An 18,627-nucleotide genomic window follows, 5' to 3' on the forward strand; every position below is an offset into this window, starting at 1 on the left:
AATGGCCATTACCAAGAAAACAAATGACAACAAATAATGACAAGGATTTGAAGAAAGGGAACTCTCTTTGCTGAGGGTGGGAGTGGGAACTTGTGCAGTTACTATGGAAATCACTGTGAAGAATCTTCAAAAAGCTAAAATTAACATATGACCCAGCTATACCACTGCTGGGAATATACCCTAAGGATTTTATTACAGAGGTACTTACTTATACATGCTCACTGCTGCTCTATTCACAAGAGATAGGAAATGGAATAGTGAAAGTGTGGTATTTATATAAGATAGAATTTTATCCAACTATAAAAGAAAATGACATTATAAAATTTGCAGGAAATGGGTGGAACTGGAAAATATTAAATGAAATAACTGGGTTTAAAAAGACCAATGCGTCATATTCTCTCTCATTCCAGATTCTGGTTTTAAATTCTCACACCTGTAAGTTCAAAGTGGAATATATCCAGAGACCAGGAAGACAGAGTTTGGTAGGAAATGACTAAATGTGGGAAAGAAAATGCTTCAAGGGAGGAGATAGTAGAGCACAAGTGATATAGAAGTTGTGTGTGGGGTGAATACTGTGGTAGAAAAAGGTTAAGTAAGGATCAAGGCTTGGTGATGCAGGTGAAGACAAAATAGGTAGAGGGCTAATCAAAATTTCGGAGATATGAAAAGCTACAAGAAAACCACCTAATGTATTACAAGTACAATAAAAATATATTTGAGATAATAATAGAAATTGACAGAGGTTCCCTACATAGATGGACAATTCTACTTCTTATAGCCATATGATACTAAACAATATTATCTGTGCCAGGCATAAGCTAACTTTATGTGAATTTTTGGTCAGGGAATCTATATCTCCCTACCCCAAACAATATATACTATGGCCATTGCTCTTGGATGCCCACCAGCAATGAAAAAATGAGACTCTATTGCTGAAGATACCATAACTTTGGTATCAGGATATAGAGAAATCAAGCTGTAAATGATCTGTAAGCTTCCTTCCTGCTACTTCATTTTCACAGTGCTGAAAGTTGCTACACAGGCTTGTTGGCAGAGAAACATCAATGATATCACCCACTGGCCCAGCAGGAAAGTTGTACCCTTTAGTACAATAGTGGCATACCTGTCATGGGAACAACCAACCTCTCTGATTGGATTTGAGGCCTGATCCCCAGAAGATCATTCATGCTTGGTACTGAAAACGGAGTCAATAGCTCATGGCTGAAGGAGGCCATAATCCCTGAGGGAGACTGTACTGTTGTTGTTTTGCCAATGTATTGTCAAACTGTCTTATAAACATCCCACAGATTAGTTCAGTTCTTTGTCCTGGTCAGATAAGCATTTTCTTTCCACAATGGGAGGCAGTCAGTGTAGAGAGAGCCTAATAACTGGTCAAAGTGTTCAGAATAAGAGACTAATAAGTGTCCAGTCCTAGAAGAGACACATATTTCATTCTCTCCAAGGTTCAGCAAACATGGCACAAGAGGGAAGGGAAAGAATATAATAACCATCCAGATATGACAAGGCCATTGCACTCTTGAACTCATAGAAGCTGTGGTTACCTGCAGAAGTCCTGTACATGATGGGGCCAGTCAACATTCTGTAATCGATAGGGGAGGGGCTTAGGAAGCCCCTTCCCATCCAGAAGAACTAATGACAGTTAATGGTTACTGGAAGGAAGACAGTTTAAGAGTCATAGTCTTTTGTGACATAACCACTAGCAAGACATAGGAAGAAGAAGGAATACAGTAGGACTGATAAGCAAGAGAGGGTAATATGTGGTGCATATGATCAACATGAAATATATATGTATGAAAATGTCAAAAACTATTATAAAATAAATATAAACAACTTACTTATAAAAGGCCTGGTTCTCTACCCCACACTTCCACAGATGTTTGCAGGCAGCTGGTGTTGAAGTGTGGAATACCAACATGGCTTTTTTCTAATAACAATAAGAAAGGGAGTGTTAAACACAATTTATAATTTTTATGATTATTTCTCAGGTACTTACCTATTTGTATCCTGCCTCTTTCTACACACAGTTGAAATAATCTAACACATTACTATGCTCATTAAAGTATCTAAATATCATGGCTCTTCCCTTGCTTATCATAGATTAAGCTATCTAAGCACTTTTTATGATACATAGCTGCTTTGTGATCTTTCTTAACAGTCTAGGTATCATATACGTCTTCTAATAAAACACATCTACCATATTTGAAAAGCTAGTAGTTGAGCTAATATCTATAGTCTAGAAAATCTTCAAACCAGAGCTTGCCCTAAGGCTCAACATTTTGGCAGTTGCTTTCATCCAATGCATCTCAAAGTCAACACCAAACACGAAAGTGGTAATACTGCTAATAGCTCTTAGGCCTAGCTTTCTCAGGATTGGGGATTTATCTTGGTGGTAAAGAGCTTATCAAGCAAGTGCAAGGTCCTCAGTTTGGTACCCGGCGCCAGGGTTGGAGACCATCTTGAGACACGCTTGTAACACCCCTCCATATCTAGCGGATATTCCAAGTATGTATTTGTTTCATCTGTCTCTGTCTTGGCAAAAAGAGCTAATTGGAGTGTCCATCTTTCATTCCTCAAATTTATGCCAGTCTTTCTATTAAAGAGAGCTGTGCAGTCAGCATTGCTCATTTTCTTTATTCTTAAATGTACAAATCGACTGCTTATTTGTTTCATTTTAAACTATTTTCAGCCAGCAGCTTCCATGATCTTATTTCAGAGTCACAGTCTTTAGGGAGCTACCAAACTTACTGAATATTTTATTCTTGAATGTCTCAGTCACATACAGTTACACAGTACACATGGCAAAGGTAGTTATAAGTACAGTATCTGACCTCTTTTGGGGTCCCAACCACGTAAAAAGTCTTCCCTTCATACTTCAACTTGCAGACATCTGGCCTAAGAAAAGAAATCTCTGTGTGAGAAGAATAGAAGATGATAGCTGAGCAAGGTTCAAGGCTTTCCCATGAGGATCTGGCTGACTCAACATTGCCAGCGAGGTTACAATGAATCAAGACATTATCTTATCATCAGCAATGATCTCATCACAATGAAAAGCCTCACATGACTTATACAGCAATTTCCTTCCCAACAAAAGATCCATAGGCAGTTGAGAACTATTTATTTCATTTCTTTCATCGAGGCTTTCTTCTAAGAAGCTCCACAGTGTTTATGGGTATTAAGGAGCACAATAATCACTTGCCAGCTCACTTTTCATCATAGGAAGAATGTGGTTATTGTGGACTCAGTTAATGAAATATGAATTCAAGGAGTCTGACTTATTCATACTCCAACATCCACTTTCCAGAAAAACATACACTACACTGCAAAATTTTTACCCCTGTTTCCAAAGTAATTGATTTTCTTACACATTGAAATGATCAAAGATGTACTAACAGCCAGATGAATGAGAAGTTGCCCATAGAATCATTACTTTAGATTTTAATAAGCTCTTTGAATAAAACCTGCCTGGTTACTTCATTCATGAGTAAAAATGTAAGGGGGTTCTATTTTTATCCCTTTAATTCAGTTTTTAGGATACATCCAAATGCCTCTGTGCTTTCTCTGGGGAAGAGAACAGGGAGATCTCATTCATACTTAGGTAGATGATTTGCAAAACAGTGACAGCTGAATTAAGAAAAACACAAGTAAGATTAACATAAGAATAAAACTTGTTTTAAGAAGAGATACATGGCTGTTACAAATATATATGCCTAAGGAAAAAGCAGAAAGGATGGGGTACATGTTAGCACAGTACCAGGAGTTAAGACATGGATAAGAAAACAGGCCAATGGTCCAGATATTGGCCAGCTTCAGCGTATAGAACCTGGGGTGAGGGGAGTGGGGGGGATTCTAATCAAACTACTTCTAACCTGGAAACCCAAGTATCAGACATCCTTCAAGATCCCCAAGTATTTAACAGTCCTATGATAGAAGGAGGGGCATTTCCAAGTTTTCCATGATCCACTGTGGGGGATGTCTCATTTAAACCATCACAGATGGAGACATTCCTTTACCATTACCTGAACCTCAGTGTCATGTTTCTTACTGCTCAGATTTGTTCAATTATTTATCTATTAAATCCCTCCTTTTTTTTTTTTTTAGCTTAATACTGGCCTCTTAGAACCTGCTTTTATTTTAAAACATTTTGCTAGATTAGTATATATTCTCTGTACCTTCTGCTTTTGTTTTTACTGATAGCTTTCCTTTTATAAGACCCCTAAATGTTCTATAGCCTGTCCCCCACAGCCTCATACATTCTGAACACTTGATCACCAGCTGGTGTCATTTTGGGAGGTGGCGACTTGCTGGAGGAGGTGTCTTGCTGGGAGTGCGATTTTGGTGTTATAGAAAGCTCCACCTTGTCACCTGCTATGGCAAGAAAAGATGTCCAGCCTCTGCTCTGCAATACTTTCCTTTGCCATGATGAAACTTCCCCTTGACATTATAAACTAAAAAAAATCCTTTCCTGTCATCATCTGCCTTAGGTTGGGTATTTTGCCCCAGCAATAAGCAAGTAACACAATAGAAAATTGATACTGAGATATGGGGTTGTTGATGCTAGAAGATCACCCAGTCAGAAGGACCCTGTAGAGGGTAGAAAGTTTATCCCTAAGGGTATGTGCACAGGCTGGTAAACTACAAACCCAGAACTGGGTTACCAACCACAGAGTCAAGGAGACCCATGAGGTCCCCAAAACAATGCAAGCCATTGCCAATGCACTTGGTTATCCACCAGAGCTAAATACTAATGCCCTATTGCTGAGGACACCACAGGTAGTGGACACAGGACAATGACAGACCATTCTGGAACTTAGAAGCAAGCCTACTCCCTGCTTACCCTAATAGTACTGGAAAGTGCTATGTGAGATGCTGGTGGATAATGACCACCAACAGCTGAACAAGCAGGGGATTCTTCCTACTATTAAATCAGTCAGCTAGACAAAATGTACACACCTGTGCAATAGTGGCACACAGCCTATGTGGGTAAAAAATGGCTCTATCATGGTCTATGAGACCTGCTCAATGAGGGAGAATTCATACCTGGTAATGAGAACCAAGTGAGAATCATATAGAAATGATGGTCATAAACTCAAGACAGAAGCTCCCACTGGTCTTTGACTTAGAAGATGGGCTATACTGACCTAAAAGTCTTGAATCACTGGACTTCTCCCCATTAATCCATGCTGCTCTCACTCTTGGTTACAAAATCTGCTTTATTTTTTTAACAGATGACAATGAAACCCAAGGAGTACCAAGACCCATCAATATTATAAAAGATAGCCATCTACAAGGCATGATAAGGAGCACCTCTATCACATCTGACAGGGCCCAAAAGACATTACAGAGGAAGTGACAATCTCAACATGAATGCTGCTCTCATGCTCGTTGGACAACAAGCTCTAGAGAGTTGGCAACAGATACTGAGGACACTAAAAATGCTTCAAAGCAAAAACTCAGAGACTATAGAAAGCTTGCTGCTAAAGTAGTATTATAACACACTGACCAAGGCTCAAGGAACTTTGTGGAATGGAGGTAGAAAGATTGTAAAAGTCACAGGATAGGAACAAGTATCCTGTGGCATTGTCCTCTGCCCATAGAGACTGACTAAAGCATTTATGGGCCTACAGCCCACTAAGGAGGACCCTTAGTGTATTAGGAGCAAGGGAGAAAGGATAGAAGAGTATAACCCATTAGAAACATAACCAACACCTGATAGATTTGTACAATAAAATTTATAATCTATAAAAACAATCCAGAATGACAGACTAAAAGGTTGAAACTCATCAGGGAACACCTGAATCAAAGGGCCCTGGAGAGGGTCTGATGAAGAATAATCATAACCTTTTCTTGTTTCTCTTTTCTCGCTTTTTCTTTTATGTTACCTATATGTTTCTTCCTTTTCTTCCCTTGGACTGGCCTGTAACTCCCAGTGCCAGGATGTGGTTAACATCCATAATTAGCTGTTGGTCAGAGACTTACAAGGTTTCCTATAAGAAGACAGACTTCTCTCAGAGCACTTGATTACCCACCAAAGGTTAATGGTAAGACCCTACTTCCAAAGATACCATGTGCTGCTGATATGGAACAAGGAGAGACCTGGCTAGAATCTGGAAGAGAGTCCGTCCCCAGAGAGTTAGCTTGTCTAGTGCCACAAGGTGCTACATCAGCTACTGGGGGAAATGGCCAGCATCTATCCAAGCAACTCGTGGTCTAAGCTACTCAGCAGCAAACAACCAGATGTGACACTTTCCTGAGTGGAATAGTAGCACAAAGCTATGGTGGGTAACAAACTGCTCTTGAATTGCCTAACAGATCCACTCAGTGGAATAGAACCCATAGCTGGAACTGGGAAGCAAGTCAGAACCATATCCAAAAAATGAGTTCTCTCCAATATCAAGCTCCCACCAATCTTGGGCTACAAGAGGGCCTACACCTATTAAATTATCTCTAAACTAAGAATGGTTCAATTTATCTGAAACTGACTTCACTCTCCATTGGAGAATTTGCTTCTCCTTTTCAGATAGATGTAGAACCTGAGAAGAGAATCAGCCCAACATACTTCACGAGGGTCCCAACTGAAACCATAGAATAATTGGGGAAATGAGCAAGAGTGCTGCTTTCATGGTGAACCTGGTATCAACATAAGAGAGAAGGATATACACACGAACAACACTCAACTCCTACCAAACCAGTGATCCAGAGACACAGAGGCTCCCAAGACCTCATTACTGAAGTAAAACAAACTCAATATGGCTCAGGGACTATTGTATATATATACGATTTGTGGAATAGGGGATAGAAAGATTGTTAGAGCCACAAGTTGAGACATTATGCTCAGAGACATTGCCTCTTCCCCATAACTGATCACTACACCCACAATGCACGATCCACAATCCCCATGGGAATAACTGGCAATCCCAATGAGGAGGGTCCCTTCAAAGGAGGGAGAACAGGGAGGAGGCTAAGGATGGTACCAACATGTGCTGTTTACATACTGAGTATGTATATTTCTAATAAAGAAAAAATGAGAGACTAGTTAAAAAGAAGATGGGATTCAGTGGAGGAGGCACATGAGTGAAAGAGTAGAAAGGGTAATGGGAGGGTATTATGATCATGGCATATTGGCTATATTTATGGAAGTTGTCAATAAAAAGTTTTAAAAAGTAAAGAATAAAATCTAACCATGGATTCTTGTCTTTTGAAATTGATTTGTGTGAAGAATATGGAAGGATTTGAAACTTTGCTCTGGAGAAGTCTTGAAGTGCTATAAACAACTTGATATACTATTTTGGCCAGGGCTTAAAAGACCTAAAAGCAGAAAGGTGTGTGGACTGCAGAGATATGGCTTATGAGCACCAAAAACATATTTTTCTGGGACTGAGCTAGAGGCTGTTTATAGCGGTTGGCTGAGCTCTTCTTATGTCCTGAGAACTGAAATAACATTACACTTAAAAGTACCAAAAGGATATGGAAGGTATAAATTGGCACAGAAAGAAATGAAAGTTTCTGACTGGCAACAACAGCCCAGTTCAGCTGTAATTATTTGAGTGATTACCACCATTGATATCTGCCAACTGTTCTGCATTGGGACAGTAAGATAAATTCTACTCTTTTGAAAGGACACCTGAAGGAAGAATGCTGAAGGAATGTTCTGCTTTTCAAAGTCCTCTGGGTTGAAAAGTTTTGCAGCTTATGCCATTTGGTACTTGTTGCAATCAGGTTTGCATTGCTAGAAGAAAACATCCAACCAAGAGCAGTTTGTGATAAATATATATATATATATATATATATATATATATATATATATATATATTTATTTATTTATTTATTTATTTTGGCTTACAAACTCAAGGGGAAGCTCCATCATGGCAGGGGAAAATGATGGCATGAGCAGAGGATGGACATCACCTCCTAGCCAACATCAGATGGACAACAGCACCAGGACAGTGTGCCAAATACTGGCAAGAGGAAGCTGATTATAATACCCATAAGCCTGCCCCCAGAAATACACTGCCTACAGGAGGCATTAATTGCCAAATTGCCATCAGTTGGGTACCTAGCATTCAGAACACCTAAGTTTCTGAGGGACACCTGAAGCAAGCCACCACAGTACTAATTTTGAAAGTATAACACATGCAAGAAAGGGAGGATAATTGGTTGTTCAATGTGGTTATTTGCAGATGGCCTCTAGGCAATATGGAACAGAGGCTGTGGAGGGGCCATGGCATGGAACTGTGGGCATGAACTATGGAATACAGTGGAGACCTCAGGATTTTGGAGATTCCAGGACTATGGAGAGCCACCAGTGAAAACTGCTCACTCTGGCTCAGATTAATCTACCTGGAAAGCAAGCAGCAAAGGCCAATGTAGTGGACTATGGAGCCCAGAGGTTTTGGTTGCAGGTCCCAGATGACAGACATAAAGCTATAGGATTTGACATTTGTCCTGCTTGTTTTATGATCTTGCATTGGTCTAATATTTCCTTGCTAAATCTTCTTTTTGTAGTGGAAAAAGTTTACTCTGTGCTATTATGTGCTGAAAGCATTTAATTTGTGTTTTGATTTTACAGGAAGACTGTTAAGACCTTGAGTTTCAGAAGAGACTTTTGTTTCTTGGACTTTGGAGTTTTGAATAGTGTTGGGATTATTTTTTTAAAGGAGGGGATTTTAAAGTTGGACAGAATGAATTTTGCATTGTGAGGTGGTCATGAATCTCAGAAAGCCAGGGGTTTGATTTGGCAAATTGAATAGGAACTCCCTGTATCCCCATGTATTTTGAATGCTTGGTCCCCAGCTAATAATTTATTTGCACAGGTGTGATGCTGGAGGAAGGCTTTGGGGTGTTATAGGCCAGGTTTCCCCTTTCCAGAACTCAGCTCACTGTGTTGTTGCCTTCTGCCAGGTGCTGAGGCAATATTTGATGTCCAGCCTCTGCTCTGCCACACTTGCCTAGGATGACAACACTTTCCCTCATGATTGTGATCCAAAATAAGCCCTTTCCCTTATCAGCTGTTTTTTAAAAAATATTTATTTTCAAGCAGAGAGAGAAGAGAAACAAGGAGAGAAAGAAAAAGAATGGGCAGTTCAGAGTGTCAAGCCACTGTCAACCAACTATATATGCATGTTCTACTTTGTACATCTGGCTGTACGTGGGTATTGGGGAATCAAGCCTAGGTTGTTAGGCTTTGTAGGCAAGTGCTTAACCATTGCTCATCTCTCCAGGACTCAGCTGTTTTGGGTTGGATATTTTGTTTTAGTACCACAAAGGTAAATACAATAGACTTTAGGGCTGAGGATACCACTAACCAACCAAGAACTTCATACCTAACAGCTTAAAACTAGAGTCCTCTGAATAAGGCCCTGACCCAGTAAGATCCCGGATTGACAAGCCTGTCCAGCTCCAACAAAAACAAAATTAAATCTAGGTGTAGGTATAAACAAGACTATGCCTTCCAATGTGTATATAATGTCCAGCTTTCCTCAGTCATTAGCTAAACATTTTGCTCCTTGATTAGACACGGCACGTGCTGTTGTTCACCTTCCTGCTCTACACTCTCACAGGGTAGACTTTTAACCCCCCATAGCCATGTATTCATGCATATTATGCTCTTCGCAGATTTCAGAAGGCCTAGTTTTGAATAGCCCAGCTATAGACTCCACTTTCCTCAGCAAACATTGGATTATGTTGGTAAATGTGACCTATTTCTGTCCAGTTAGATAAACAGGAAGTCTCCTACAGGAAAAAGCCATACTTATTTTGTGGTTTCTGTCCTCCAGATTTTAAGTACTACTGTGTGAAGATCTGAAAGCCAGCTTCATATGCATGGCCATTTTGTGCACATGAGCCTGGGGAAAAAACCTATCCACCTTGTGTGACATCAAAGCAAATGGAAATCGAAGTTCTTCATGATGTTGTTTGGCAAGAAGTTAACAGATATGCAACTTTTTCAGTTCTGGAACTGTTGCATTGTGCATTACCCAACCTTCTTATTAATAGCATGCCAATTTGAATAGCCATACATATTACTTTTCAAAAAGCAACTTCACCTTTGCACTGGAAAACAAAAGGAAAGTTTGTACCAAGGACTCAGCAGAAGAGGAGAGTAGAGAGAAATAAGTGGAAGAAAATGGTCTTTGAGTATGTTCCAAAAGACTGCTGTGGTTTGTCTCCCAAAGTTCCATGCACTGGAAGCTCAGTCCTCAGTATAGTCATATTAAAAGGCACTGAGACCTTGAGAAGGTGGTATTTTGTGGGATATGACTGGGACATGACTGCTCTTTTGAAAGGACTAATTCTGGTCTCACAGTAGGCTATGTATGTCTCACTAGAGTAAGTGAGTTCCTAAGACAGGTTATAAAAACAGCAAGTTTAATTTCTCCCCAGTCTCTTTATTGTATTCCTTTGCACATACATGTTTTATGTTTAAGCCTGCTTCCCTTTTTGCTTCTCTTCCATGCTTTAGTGCAGCCAGAAGGCCCAAGGCATATGCTAGTGTCCTGCTATTTGGGCTTTCCAGGTACCATAATTTTAAGTCAAATGATCCTCCTCTCTTAACAAAGTCCCCAGCTTCAAGTATTCTGATACAGCAACACGAAATGTACTATGAGAATATGTATCTTTATTCCATCCTCCCAAATTCTTCCCTTTAGCCATATCAGTAGACAATTCTGGTTAGATAGCACTGGCATGCCTGCTCTTTAAGGCAGAGCTCCCAAGGCCAAATATCCTGACATTACTACTCAGTTTAGGAAGTCCAGCTTAGGAAGTCCCACCAAGGGCAACCTAAATTGGTTTTCACTAACATGTGATAAATGCTATATGGTGAAGTTCCAAGATAAATAAATGTATACTTGACACAATCCAAAAAATATAAATTAGAACAAAGAAACAAAAATGCTAAGGAGATGGAGTGAAATGATGAGGACAAAATGTTAAGCCAGTTGTCCAAAAAACATACTCACCATTTTATCAAATGGATTCTTTTATTTCCCTGGAATACCACAAAGCCTGCAGCAGTGAATCCTAGAAAGGATGTTGTACCTGTTGAATCCTGAGGAAACAGAAAGGTATAAGGACCAATTTGGGTAGATCAAAATAAATGCAAAATGGCATGCTCATTCATCTTCACTGGGATGACATCAGTTTAAGTCCAATGAATCTATCAGTAAGCTAAATTTCTAGGATGGAATTTTTAAGAGCAGGTGTTGCAGTCAGGTTTGCATTGCTGCCAGAAAACACTTGACCAAGAGCAATTTGTGGAGGAAAAGGGTTTATTTTGGTTTAGGGGTTTGAGGGGAAGCTCCACAATGGCAGGGGGAAATGATGGCATGAGCACAGGGTGGCCAACATAAGGTAAACAATAGCAACAGGAGAGTGTGCCAAACAAGGAAAGGGGAGCTGGCTATAAAAGCCATAAGCTTGCCCCCAAGAATATACTGTCGCCTGGAGGTGTTAATTCCCAAATCTTCATCAGTTGAAATCTAGCATTAAGAACACCTAAGTTTATGGGGTATACATGAATCATACCACCACATTCTGCCCCTGGCCCCCATAAACTGATAATTATCCATGATGTAAAATGCAATGCATTCATCCAACTTTAAAAGTCTCTATAGTTTTTATTAATTCCAATGATGTTCATATAGCCCCATACTCCAACAGCTTTTAACTGAGCCATCACACCAAAAAATAACCTCAAAAAACCATAATGGCACAGAATGAACATTCACACTGCAAAAGATGGCATTGAATTTAGCAAAGAAATATTCAGCCAACACAAGATTTAAAACAACCAGGGCAAACATCAAACTCTGTAGGTTCAAGTACAACAACTCTAGCCAGTGACAAATCTGAAAGTCCGATAATTCTAACCAGCAACAATTCTCTGGAGTTATAATTCCACCCCTCCAGCTATGCTACTCACAGTCCTGGAAAATGTCATCTAGGGACAGCAGTTCTTCTTAGCAGCTATCTCAAGTCCTGGTGTCTCCCCTGGGTCTCCACTGCAATCCACAGTTCATCCTCACACCTCCATGGGGTCTCCATGCTGGCATTCAGTCAACCTGCTTCACACTGCCCATGGCCATTTCCAAAACACACGACCATATTGCAACTCAATGACCCCCTCTTCCCTGCATTTCTTACACTCCACCATTCCAGGAAAGGTGCTAATAATCTCACAGATTGTAATCTCTCGTATAATTGCAGCTGAAGGGGCAGAGGTTTCAGTCCAAAGATTTCAATTCCTTTGCCATATCCCTCTGCCTACACCAGCACATTTCTATGCAATGCAACCCTGCACAACTTCTCAGGACATGGCCATAACCACAAGCCTCTCACACAAACTGCTTCTAGCCCAGTCCAAATAAAGTTCCTTTTCACCCTCATAAGACAAACCTCACAATCCATAGTTATTACAGCACTCAGATCTTGCAATTCTGACCAGAAGAATCCTCCAAGCTGTACTTCAAGGTTTGAAATCCTTCCACAGTCCTCTTGAAAATTAGTTCCAAAAGGCCAAAGCCTCACAGTCAGATGTCCAGCAGCAACACTACACTTGGTACCAACATTACTGTTGCAGTCAGGCTTTCATTGTTGCCAGAAAACACTTGGCCAAGAGCAACTTGTGGGTGAAAAAAGGGTTTATTTTTGTTTACAGGCTCAAGGGGAAGCTCCACGATGGTATGAGCAGAGGATGGACATCACTCCCTGGCCAACATAAGGTGAAAAATAGCAACAAGAGAGTGTGCCAAAAACTTACAAGGGGGAGCTGGCTATAACACCCATAAGTCTGCCCCCAACAATACATTGCCTCCTAGAGGTGTTAATTCCCAAATCTCCAAGCTGGCAACCTAAAATTCAGAACACATAAGTTTATGTGGGACACATGAATCAAACCACCACAGCAGGATTTCCAATTTTGGGTCAAGGTCCAAGATTATATAGCTTTCCTGTCTTAGAACTGAGTCCTCTGCCCCACAGAAGACCTCCTGGAAGAATACAGTTCAATTTTCAAGTGTGTCCCAGACCTCCTGTGTTCTAGATCTGCTCTGTAGTGTGAGCCGACTATTCGTGACTGCCAAAACCTCTATAACACAATGCGACCAAGGGCTGAGCATCTTGGCCTGATTCAACCACACATTTCTGATAACATCAGTATACAAACATGCCTAGAAATCCCACTTTGTTCCTAACCTAGACAAAGACCACTTAGCAACCCATGGATAGGCTAAGAGAAGGTAAAGAAATACAACCAGAATCAAGAATCAAGTCAGCCTGCAAGCAGCAAGAATACAGAGAGGTCCCATGTTTCCGAATATGATATAAAGCACCAAATGGGACACACTGGTTTATATTATTAGATGGGGCAGCTGGAAAATATCCTTAAACAATCACTGGTACAAAACAACATATGTATATGTGGCAGCATGGACAACTACCACTGTCCTTCCCTGACCAAACACCAGCATCATCTAAGAGCCTGTCCTCCATTCCAGCAGACCCTGATGTAGTGGGTGGGGTGTGTCCTGAGTAGTAGATGTTTATGAAGCCCCCAAACTGCTTTTTATATGTGTGTTTGTCTATTCTCACATGTATGTAGGTTCACATGTGTGTACAAATGTGCATCCATGTATGTGAGCACAGATATGGAGACCAGAGGACAACATTGGGTATCCTTTCTCAGAAATACATCCACCTTCTTCAAAATTAACCTTCTAAGGCTGAGGGAATGGCTGTAGTGGTTAAGGCATTTACCTATGAAGCCTAAGGACTCTGGTTCAATTCCCTAGGACCCAAATAAACCAGATGCACAAAGGGGTGCATGTGTCTGGAGTTTGTTTGCAGTGGCTACAGGCTCTGGTGTGCCCATTCTCTATTTCTCTGGATCTGCCTGCTTCCCCTCCTCAAATAAATAAATAATAAAATATTTTCAAAAGATTCAGTTTCTAAGATTGAATTTTACTGACTGGAAATCACCAACTAGGCTAGCCTACATGGCCAGTGTACCCCATATGTCCTCCTATTTCTACCTGCTCAGCACTGGGATTATACGTACATGTTATCATACCTAGAATTTTACCTGTGTGGTATGAGTCAAACTAGTGCCCTCATGCATGTGAGGCCAAAGTACTTACTGGCTGAGCCATCTCCTCAGCACTCTCTGCTAAGGTACATCTTAATGAGCTGTTTTAACTGAGCATGATAGTACTTGCACTTGGCTAATAAACTAGTCTAAGTTAGATAAATAAATGCTCCAAGGACAACTTGAACATGTATATTTAAGAAACTCACTGACTTGAATTCTTAGTCTGGAATTAGCACTATTGTCTTGTTAGTACAGTTAAAAATGTGGATAGGAGATTACTGATCGAAAAATAACTTTTGGAAAGTGTGTACATAGCATCACTTTAGGGTTTCCCAGCTATATCCCAAGAATTTTGTTTCTGTAGCACTAAGGTGGAGTCCAGGTCATTCTAATAAAGGTGGTCTGAGATTCACCTTTGCAAAAAATGCTGCCATATAATATGAATAAAAGAAGGACCTTCAATTTCACAATGTAATTTAAAATTTTATTTCACTGAAGTTTTCTTTCCTCAATATATATTTGAGGCAGGCAGGATCTCTCACTAAATCAGACCTGGAGTGGCTAGTCAGCAAGCCATAGGATCCTCCTGTTTCTGCCTCCCCAGTGCTAGGTTTACACTCATGTTTGTGTATATGAAGGTTCTTGAGCAGCAACCACTTTACGAACTGAGCCATCTCTTCTCAGCCTCATTTCCCCATTTTTAAAGAATACACATTTCCTGGTACTAGCCTTGAAAGTAAACTTGTTGAGACCCTCTCACTTTCACTCAAATAAATGTGTATATGTTAGTTTAGGAGAGTGTGGCCACTATACATTAATTCATGAAAAATTATGTGACTCCAGTGAAGAAAACCAACCACCCCAAAACCCAAGCCTACTTGTTATTTCTTCCAGTTAGTAGTGACCAGGCTGTGGAAATCACCTGAGAGTTTTGCCAGGTCTTCACACCAATTAATTCTCTTTTGAGCAATACAGTGATTATATGGTGACCTGCTGAGAGGAGTGGTTACCTTGCATGGGTGTGGATCGACCCCATAGGTTTCCAAAGTGTGAGCCTTCAGGAGTAAATTAAATTCAGCAACTGGTGGACTCTGACCTCTAAAACAACATAAGATAAGTTTAGGAAGCTTAAGTTAAAATCAATAGAAACAAATATTCCTTTCAATTAATTATATACGGTTTGTAAGCTAACTAAAGGAACAGTACATAAATCATAATCAGTGAATCCAATCATTATTTCTCTCAAGAAGCCCTTTGCTAAGAAATATGATGCCATAGTCTATAGTTAATTGTCCCATAATACACCCACGCATGTAATCTCATTACTCCAGGGACCATGTAGTTTAATCACGGTTATCAAGTTACATGTAAGTAGGCACACACAAACTTAATTTTAATTAAAAAGGCAAAATACAGCATCTGTTCTTTTCTATTCACAAAGTCTATGAAGGGTGAACCATATTTCTTCTTGCTCAAGACAGAATCAGGACTATCCTACCACACCGAAAACAACGCTAAACAGAACATGTGAGTACAAAACTTGTCAGCTAATCCACGTAAAGCCCTGAATTTTCAGCAGAAATTTCAACTGCTATTCCTAACATTATCCTCCATGGTAGTAAACAAGCTATAGGAGAAAGGGGGAAGACAAATACAGATGCACAGACCTTTCTGGGCTAACTTATAGCCAAGATGATGCAACTTTTCAAAGATGTAACTTTGACTAACATTAACAACTCCAATATACCATAGGGAACCCAAATTACCCAAGGGTAATTATATAACACCAGCAATCAAGAAAAGTTTGCTAGGCAAAACAACCAGAAGTCATTCTGTTTTCAAAGTATAAAATTATATTGTAATATTAAATCCATCAGTACCCCAAGTCCTTCATAGACAGATCTCCACTTGGTCTGCCTTAGATCAGAATAGCAAAAGTGAATGATGGGATATTCTGCAAGACAGCAGTGACTGAAAAATAACTATAGAGTACTACCTACAGAATAGGGCAGGAGAAGTCTTTGTTTGCATAGGCTGAGTTTATGTAAAGATTCCTATGTGGATTTCATACATGTGAATAGGGCAGTTTAGATTGGCCCATCATTCTGGGAGGTGAGTGTAAGGTGTTGTGTAGATAACAGGCATATAAATAAGGGTCACACCAATAAAGACCTGTATTGAACAGCGGGCACAGAACAAGGCTGGGTTTCAGGTCTGTGGTATCTATATGTAGTATTCTATTGCTAGCACTTTGGAATTTCTAGACCATGGACATGAAGTGAGGACCTGATCAACCTTCTGATCTCTTATTAATGGCCTTGACACCAGAGGCTCTTTTTACCAAAATATCCCCTATTTTGCCATTTCTTTCTCCTTTTTCAAAAAATAAATCCATTATCATTCTTTCATCTCTTGATAAAGTAAAATAAACTCATAAAGTCACATACTATAATGACAGAGGTTGGTAAAAGGCAATTGTTGAAAGTTTTCTCAAAACATACAAACAAGTATCTTTCTTTCTATGGCTCTCTCACAAATTCTTCTACTACTTTAACTTTCATCAAAAAATAAATATAATTTTTGAATCCAAATATTGGGTGCTTTCTCTCTCTCACACACACACACTCACTTACTGACCCTTACACTAACACACAGTAGATGATGCTTGCTGGTCAGCATCAAACTATCTGACAGCTGTCAATCACTCACACAAAAGCCACCAGGATTCAGGTTCAAAGTCAACATGCCCTTTTGCCTCCTACAAACTCAGGCCATGGAGCTTACTTCCACTGTTCAACATGTTAATCAAAATAACTCTGCTCTGTAAAGATGGCTGCTCCCATGATAATACCATCATCAATGCCTTTTTAAGAGCCATACACTATTCACTCGCAAAGGCCAAACTGATTTAAAGTTCACCTCTCTCTTCTACCCAGCCTAGAAACAATGTAATTGTGAAAGGATTGCCTTTAGAAGGTCATGTTGGAAAGTCCAACAAGTGTCAAGTGCTACATGTTTGGTACAGAGTTGTGACAAGAGACTTGGGGAATCTTTAAGAAATGGAGGTTTTTCACAGTAGTTAGGTCATTAAAGTTATGGCCCTAAAAATATAATTATAGTTCTCCTGGTATTTCAGCTAATTCATATGACAGGAAGCCTGGCCCTTGGTTTCCTCAGGCTTCCTGCCTTGCATATGGCCTCACTCTCCCACATATGCTCCCACCATGTTGCCATCTATAATGCTCCAATATAGTCAGAATGTTCTGCCTATATCTACACAGATGCTGATGCCATGCTCTTAAATCTCCAGTACTGCGAGCTAAATGATTCTGTTTTTAAATAAAGTACCCAGTCTCAGGTATGTTGTAATAGCGACAGGAAACAGACTAGAAAGAAAGGTGACTAATTTTTTCCTGTCTAATTGGTCTTTATCTGACCACTTCTGGATGCTTCATGTGTTGCCTGGTTATCTAATCTCTGATTCTTAAACTGAAGCCCAGATGACAGCAGGGTTTCAGGGCTGCATAGCACCAGAGGATGTTCCATTAAGCTCAGTGGCCTCTGTTCATCAGGAGTACCATCCAGGGTACAAAAGGCAAGTCATGATGTGAGAAAAGATATCAGAAATGTATGTAACCAAGAAAATAGGGGGATTATTACCTAAAACATTTAAATTTTTTTTTGTTCATTTTTGTTTATTTATTTGAGAGTGACAGAGAGAAAGAAAGAGGCAGAGAGAGAGAGAGAGATTGGGCGCACCAGGGCCTCCAGCCACTGCAAATGAACAACAGATGTGTGCACCCCCTTGTGCATCTGGCTAATGTGGGTCCTGGAGAATCCAGCCTCGAACCAGGGTCCTTAGGCTTCACGGGCAAGCACTTAACTGCTAAGCCATCTCTCCATCCCCTAAAACATTTTTAAAACTCCTAGTTATCAATAGACAACAGTGTTTTATAACTCAGATCACCCAGGAAAAAAAAAAGGGCAAAAGTCTTACTGTACTCTTAACAAACAGGAAGTATAAATAGTCAGCAGCTGCATGAAACTCTGCCCCACCTCTGAATGATCAACACCCATTAACATACTCATCTGATAGCTAAACTAAGACTAACAAAAATTAGCACCAATAGGAATGTGCAGCAAAGGCAAACTTTATATGCTGCTGAAATGAAGCAAATCAATTTGATAGAATTAATCTGGAAACTTTCCTGGCATTATTTACCGGAATTAGGCATTTTAGTCTAAATTATAGCAAATCTACTCATATTTACATACGCAACACACAGGAGTGCTTACTACACCAAGATATCTATTAAAGTTTCATGGTAGTGCCATGTGTAAAAGCATAGAAAACAATACAGGTGTTGATCAACAGTAGGATGAATAAACAATGGACACAGTCATGAAAATAAAACAATCACAGGCATACAAAAAAATGGGTGAATATCACAAAAATAGAGTTAAAGTAAAAAAGCCAAACATATTAATACCGTATGATGACTCCATATCTATCACTTTCAAAA

General features: G+C 39.9%; 1 protein-coding gene across 2 annotated transcripts in view; it reads right to left on the reverse strand.

Moving 5' to 3' along the window:
• The window catches only part of Frmd3 (FERM domain containing 3), a 352,540-nt gene that overhangs the window by 73,839 nt on the left and 260,074 nt on the right, over positions 1-18,627 (reverse strand). For both annotated transcript variants that reach the window (XM_012947641.2, XM_004653072.2), the window contains exons 7-10: positions 15,115-15,202; positions 10,980-11,068; positions 2,850-2,913; positions 1,857-1,945 (exon numbers count right to left, since the gene is read on the reverse strand). In XM_012947641.2, coding sequence (XP_012803095.2) covers positions 1,857-1,945; positions 2,850-2,913; positions 10,980-11,068; positions 15,115-15,202 — 330 coding nt within the window. The remainder of the gene's footprint in view (positions 1-1,856; positions 1,946-2,849; positions 2,914-10,979; positions 11,069-15,114; positions 15,203-18,627) is intronic.

Source organism: Jaculus jaculus, chromosome 1 (assembly GCF_020740685.1).
Source record: "Jaculus jaculus isolate mJacJac1 chromosome 1, mJacJac1.mat.Y.cur, whole genome shotgun sequence".
Classification (NCBI taxonomy): domain Eukaryota; kingdom Metazoa; phylum Chordata; class Mammalia; order Rodentia; family Dipodidae; genus Jaculus; species Jaculus jaculus.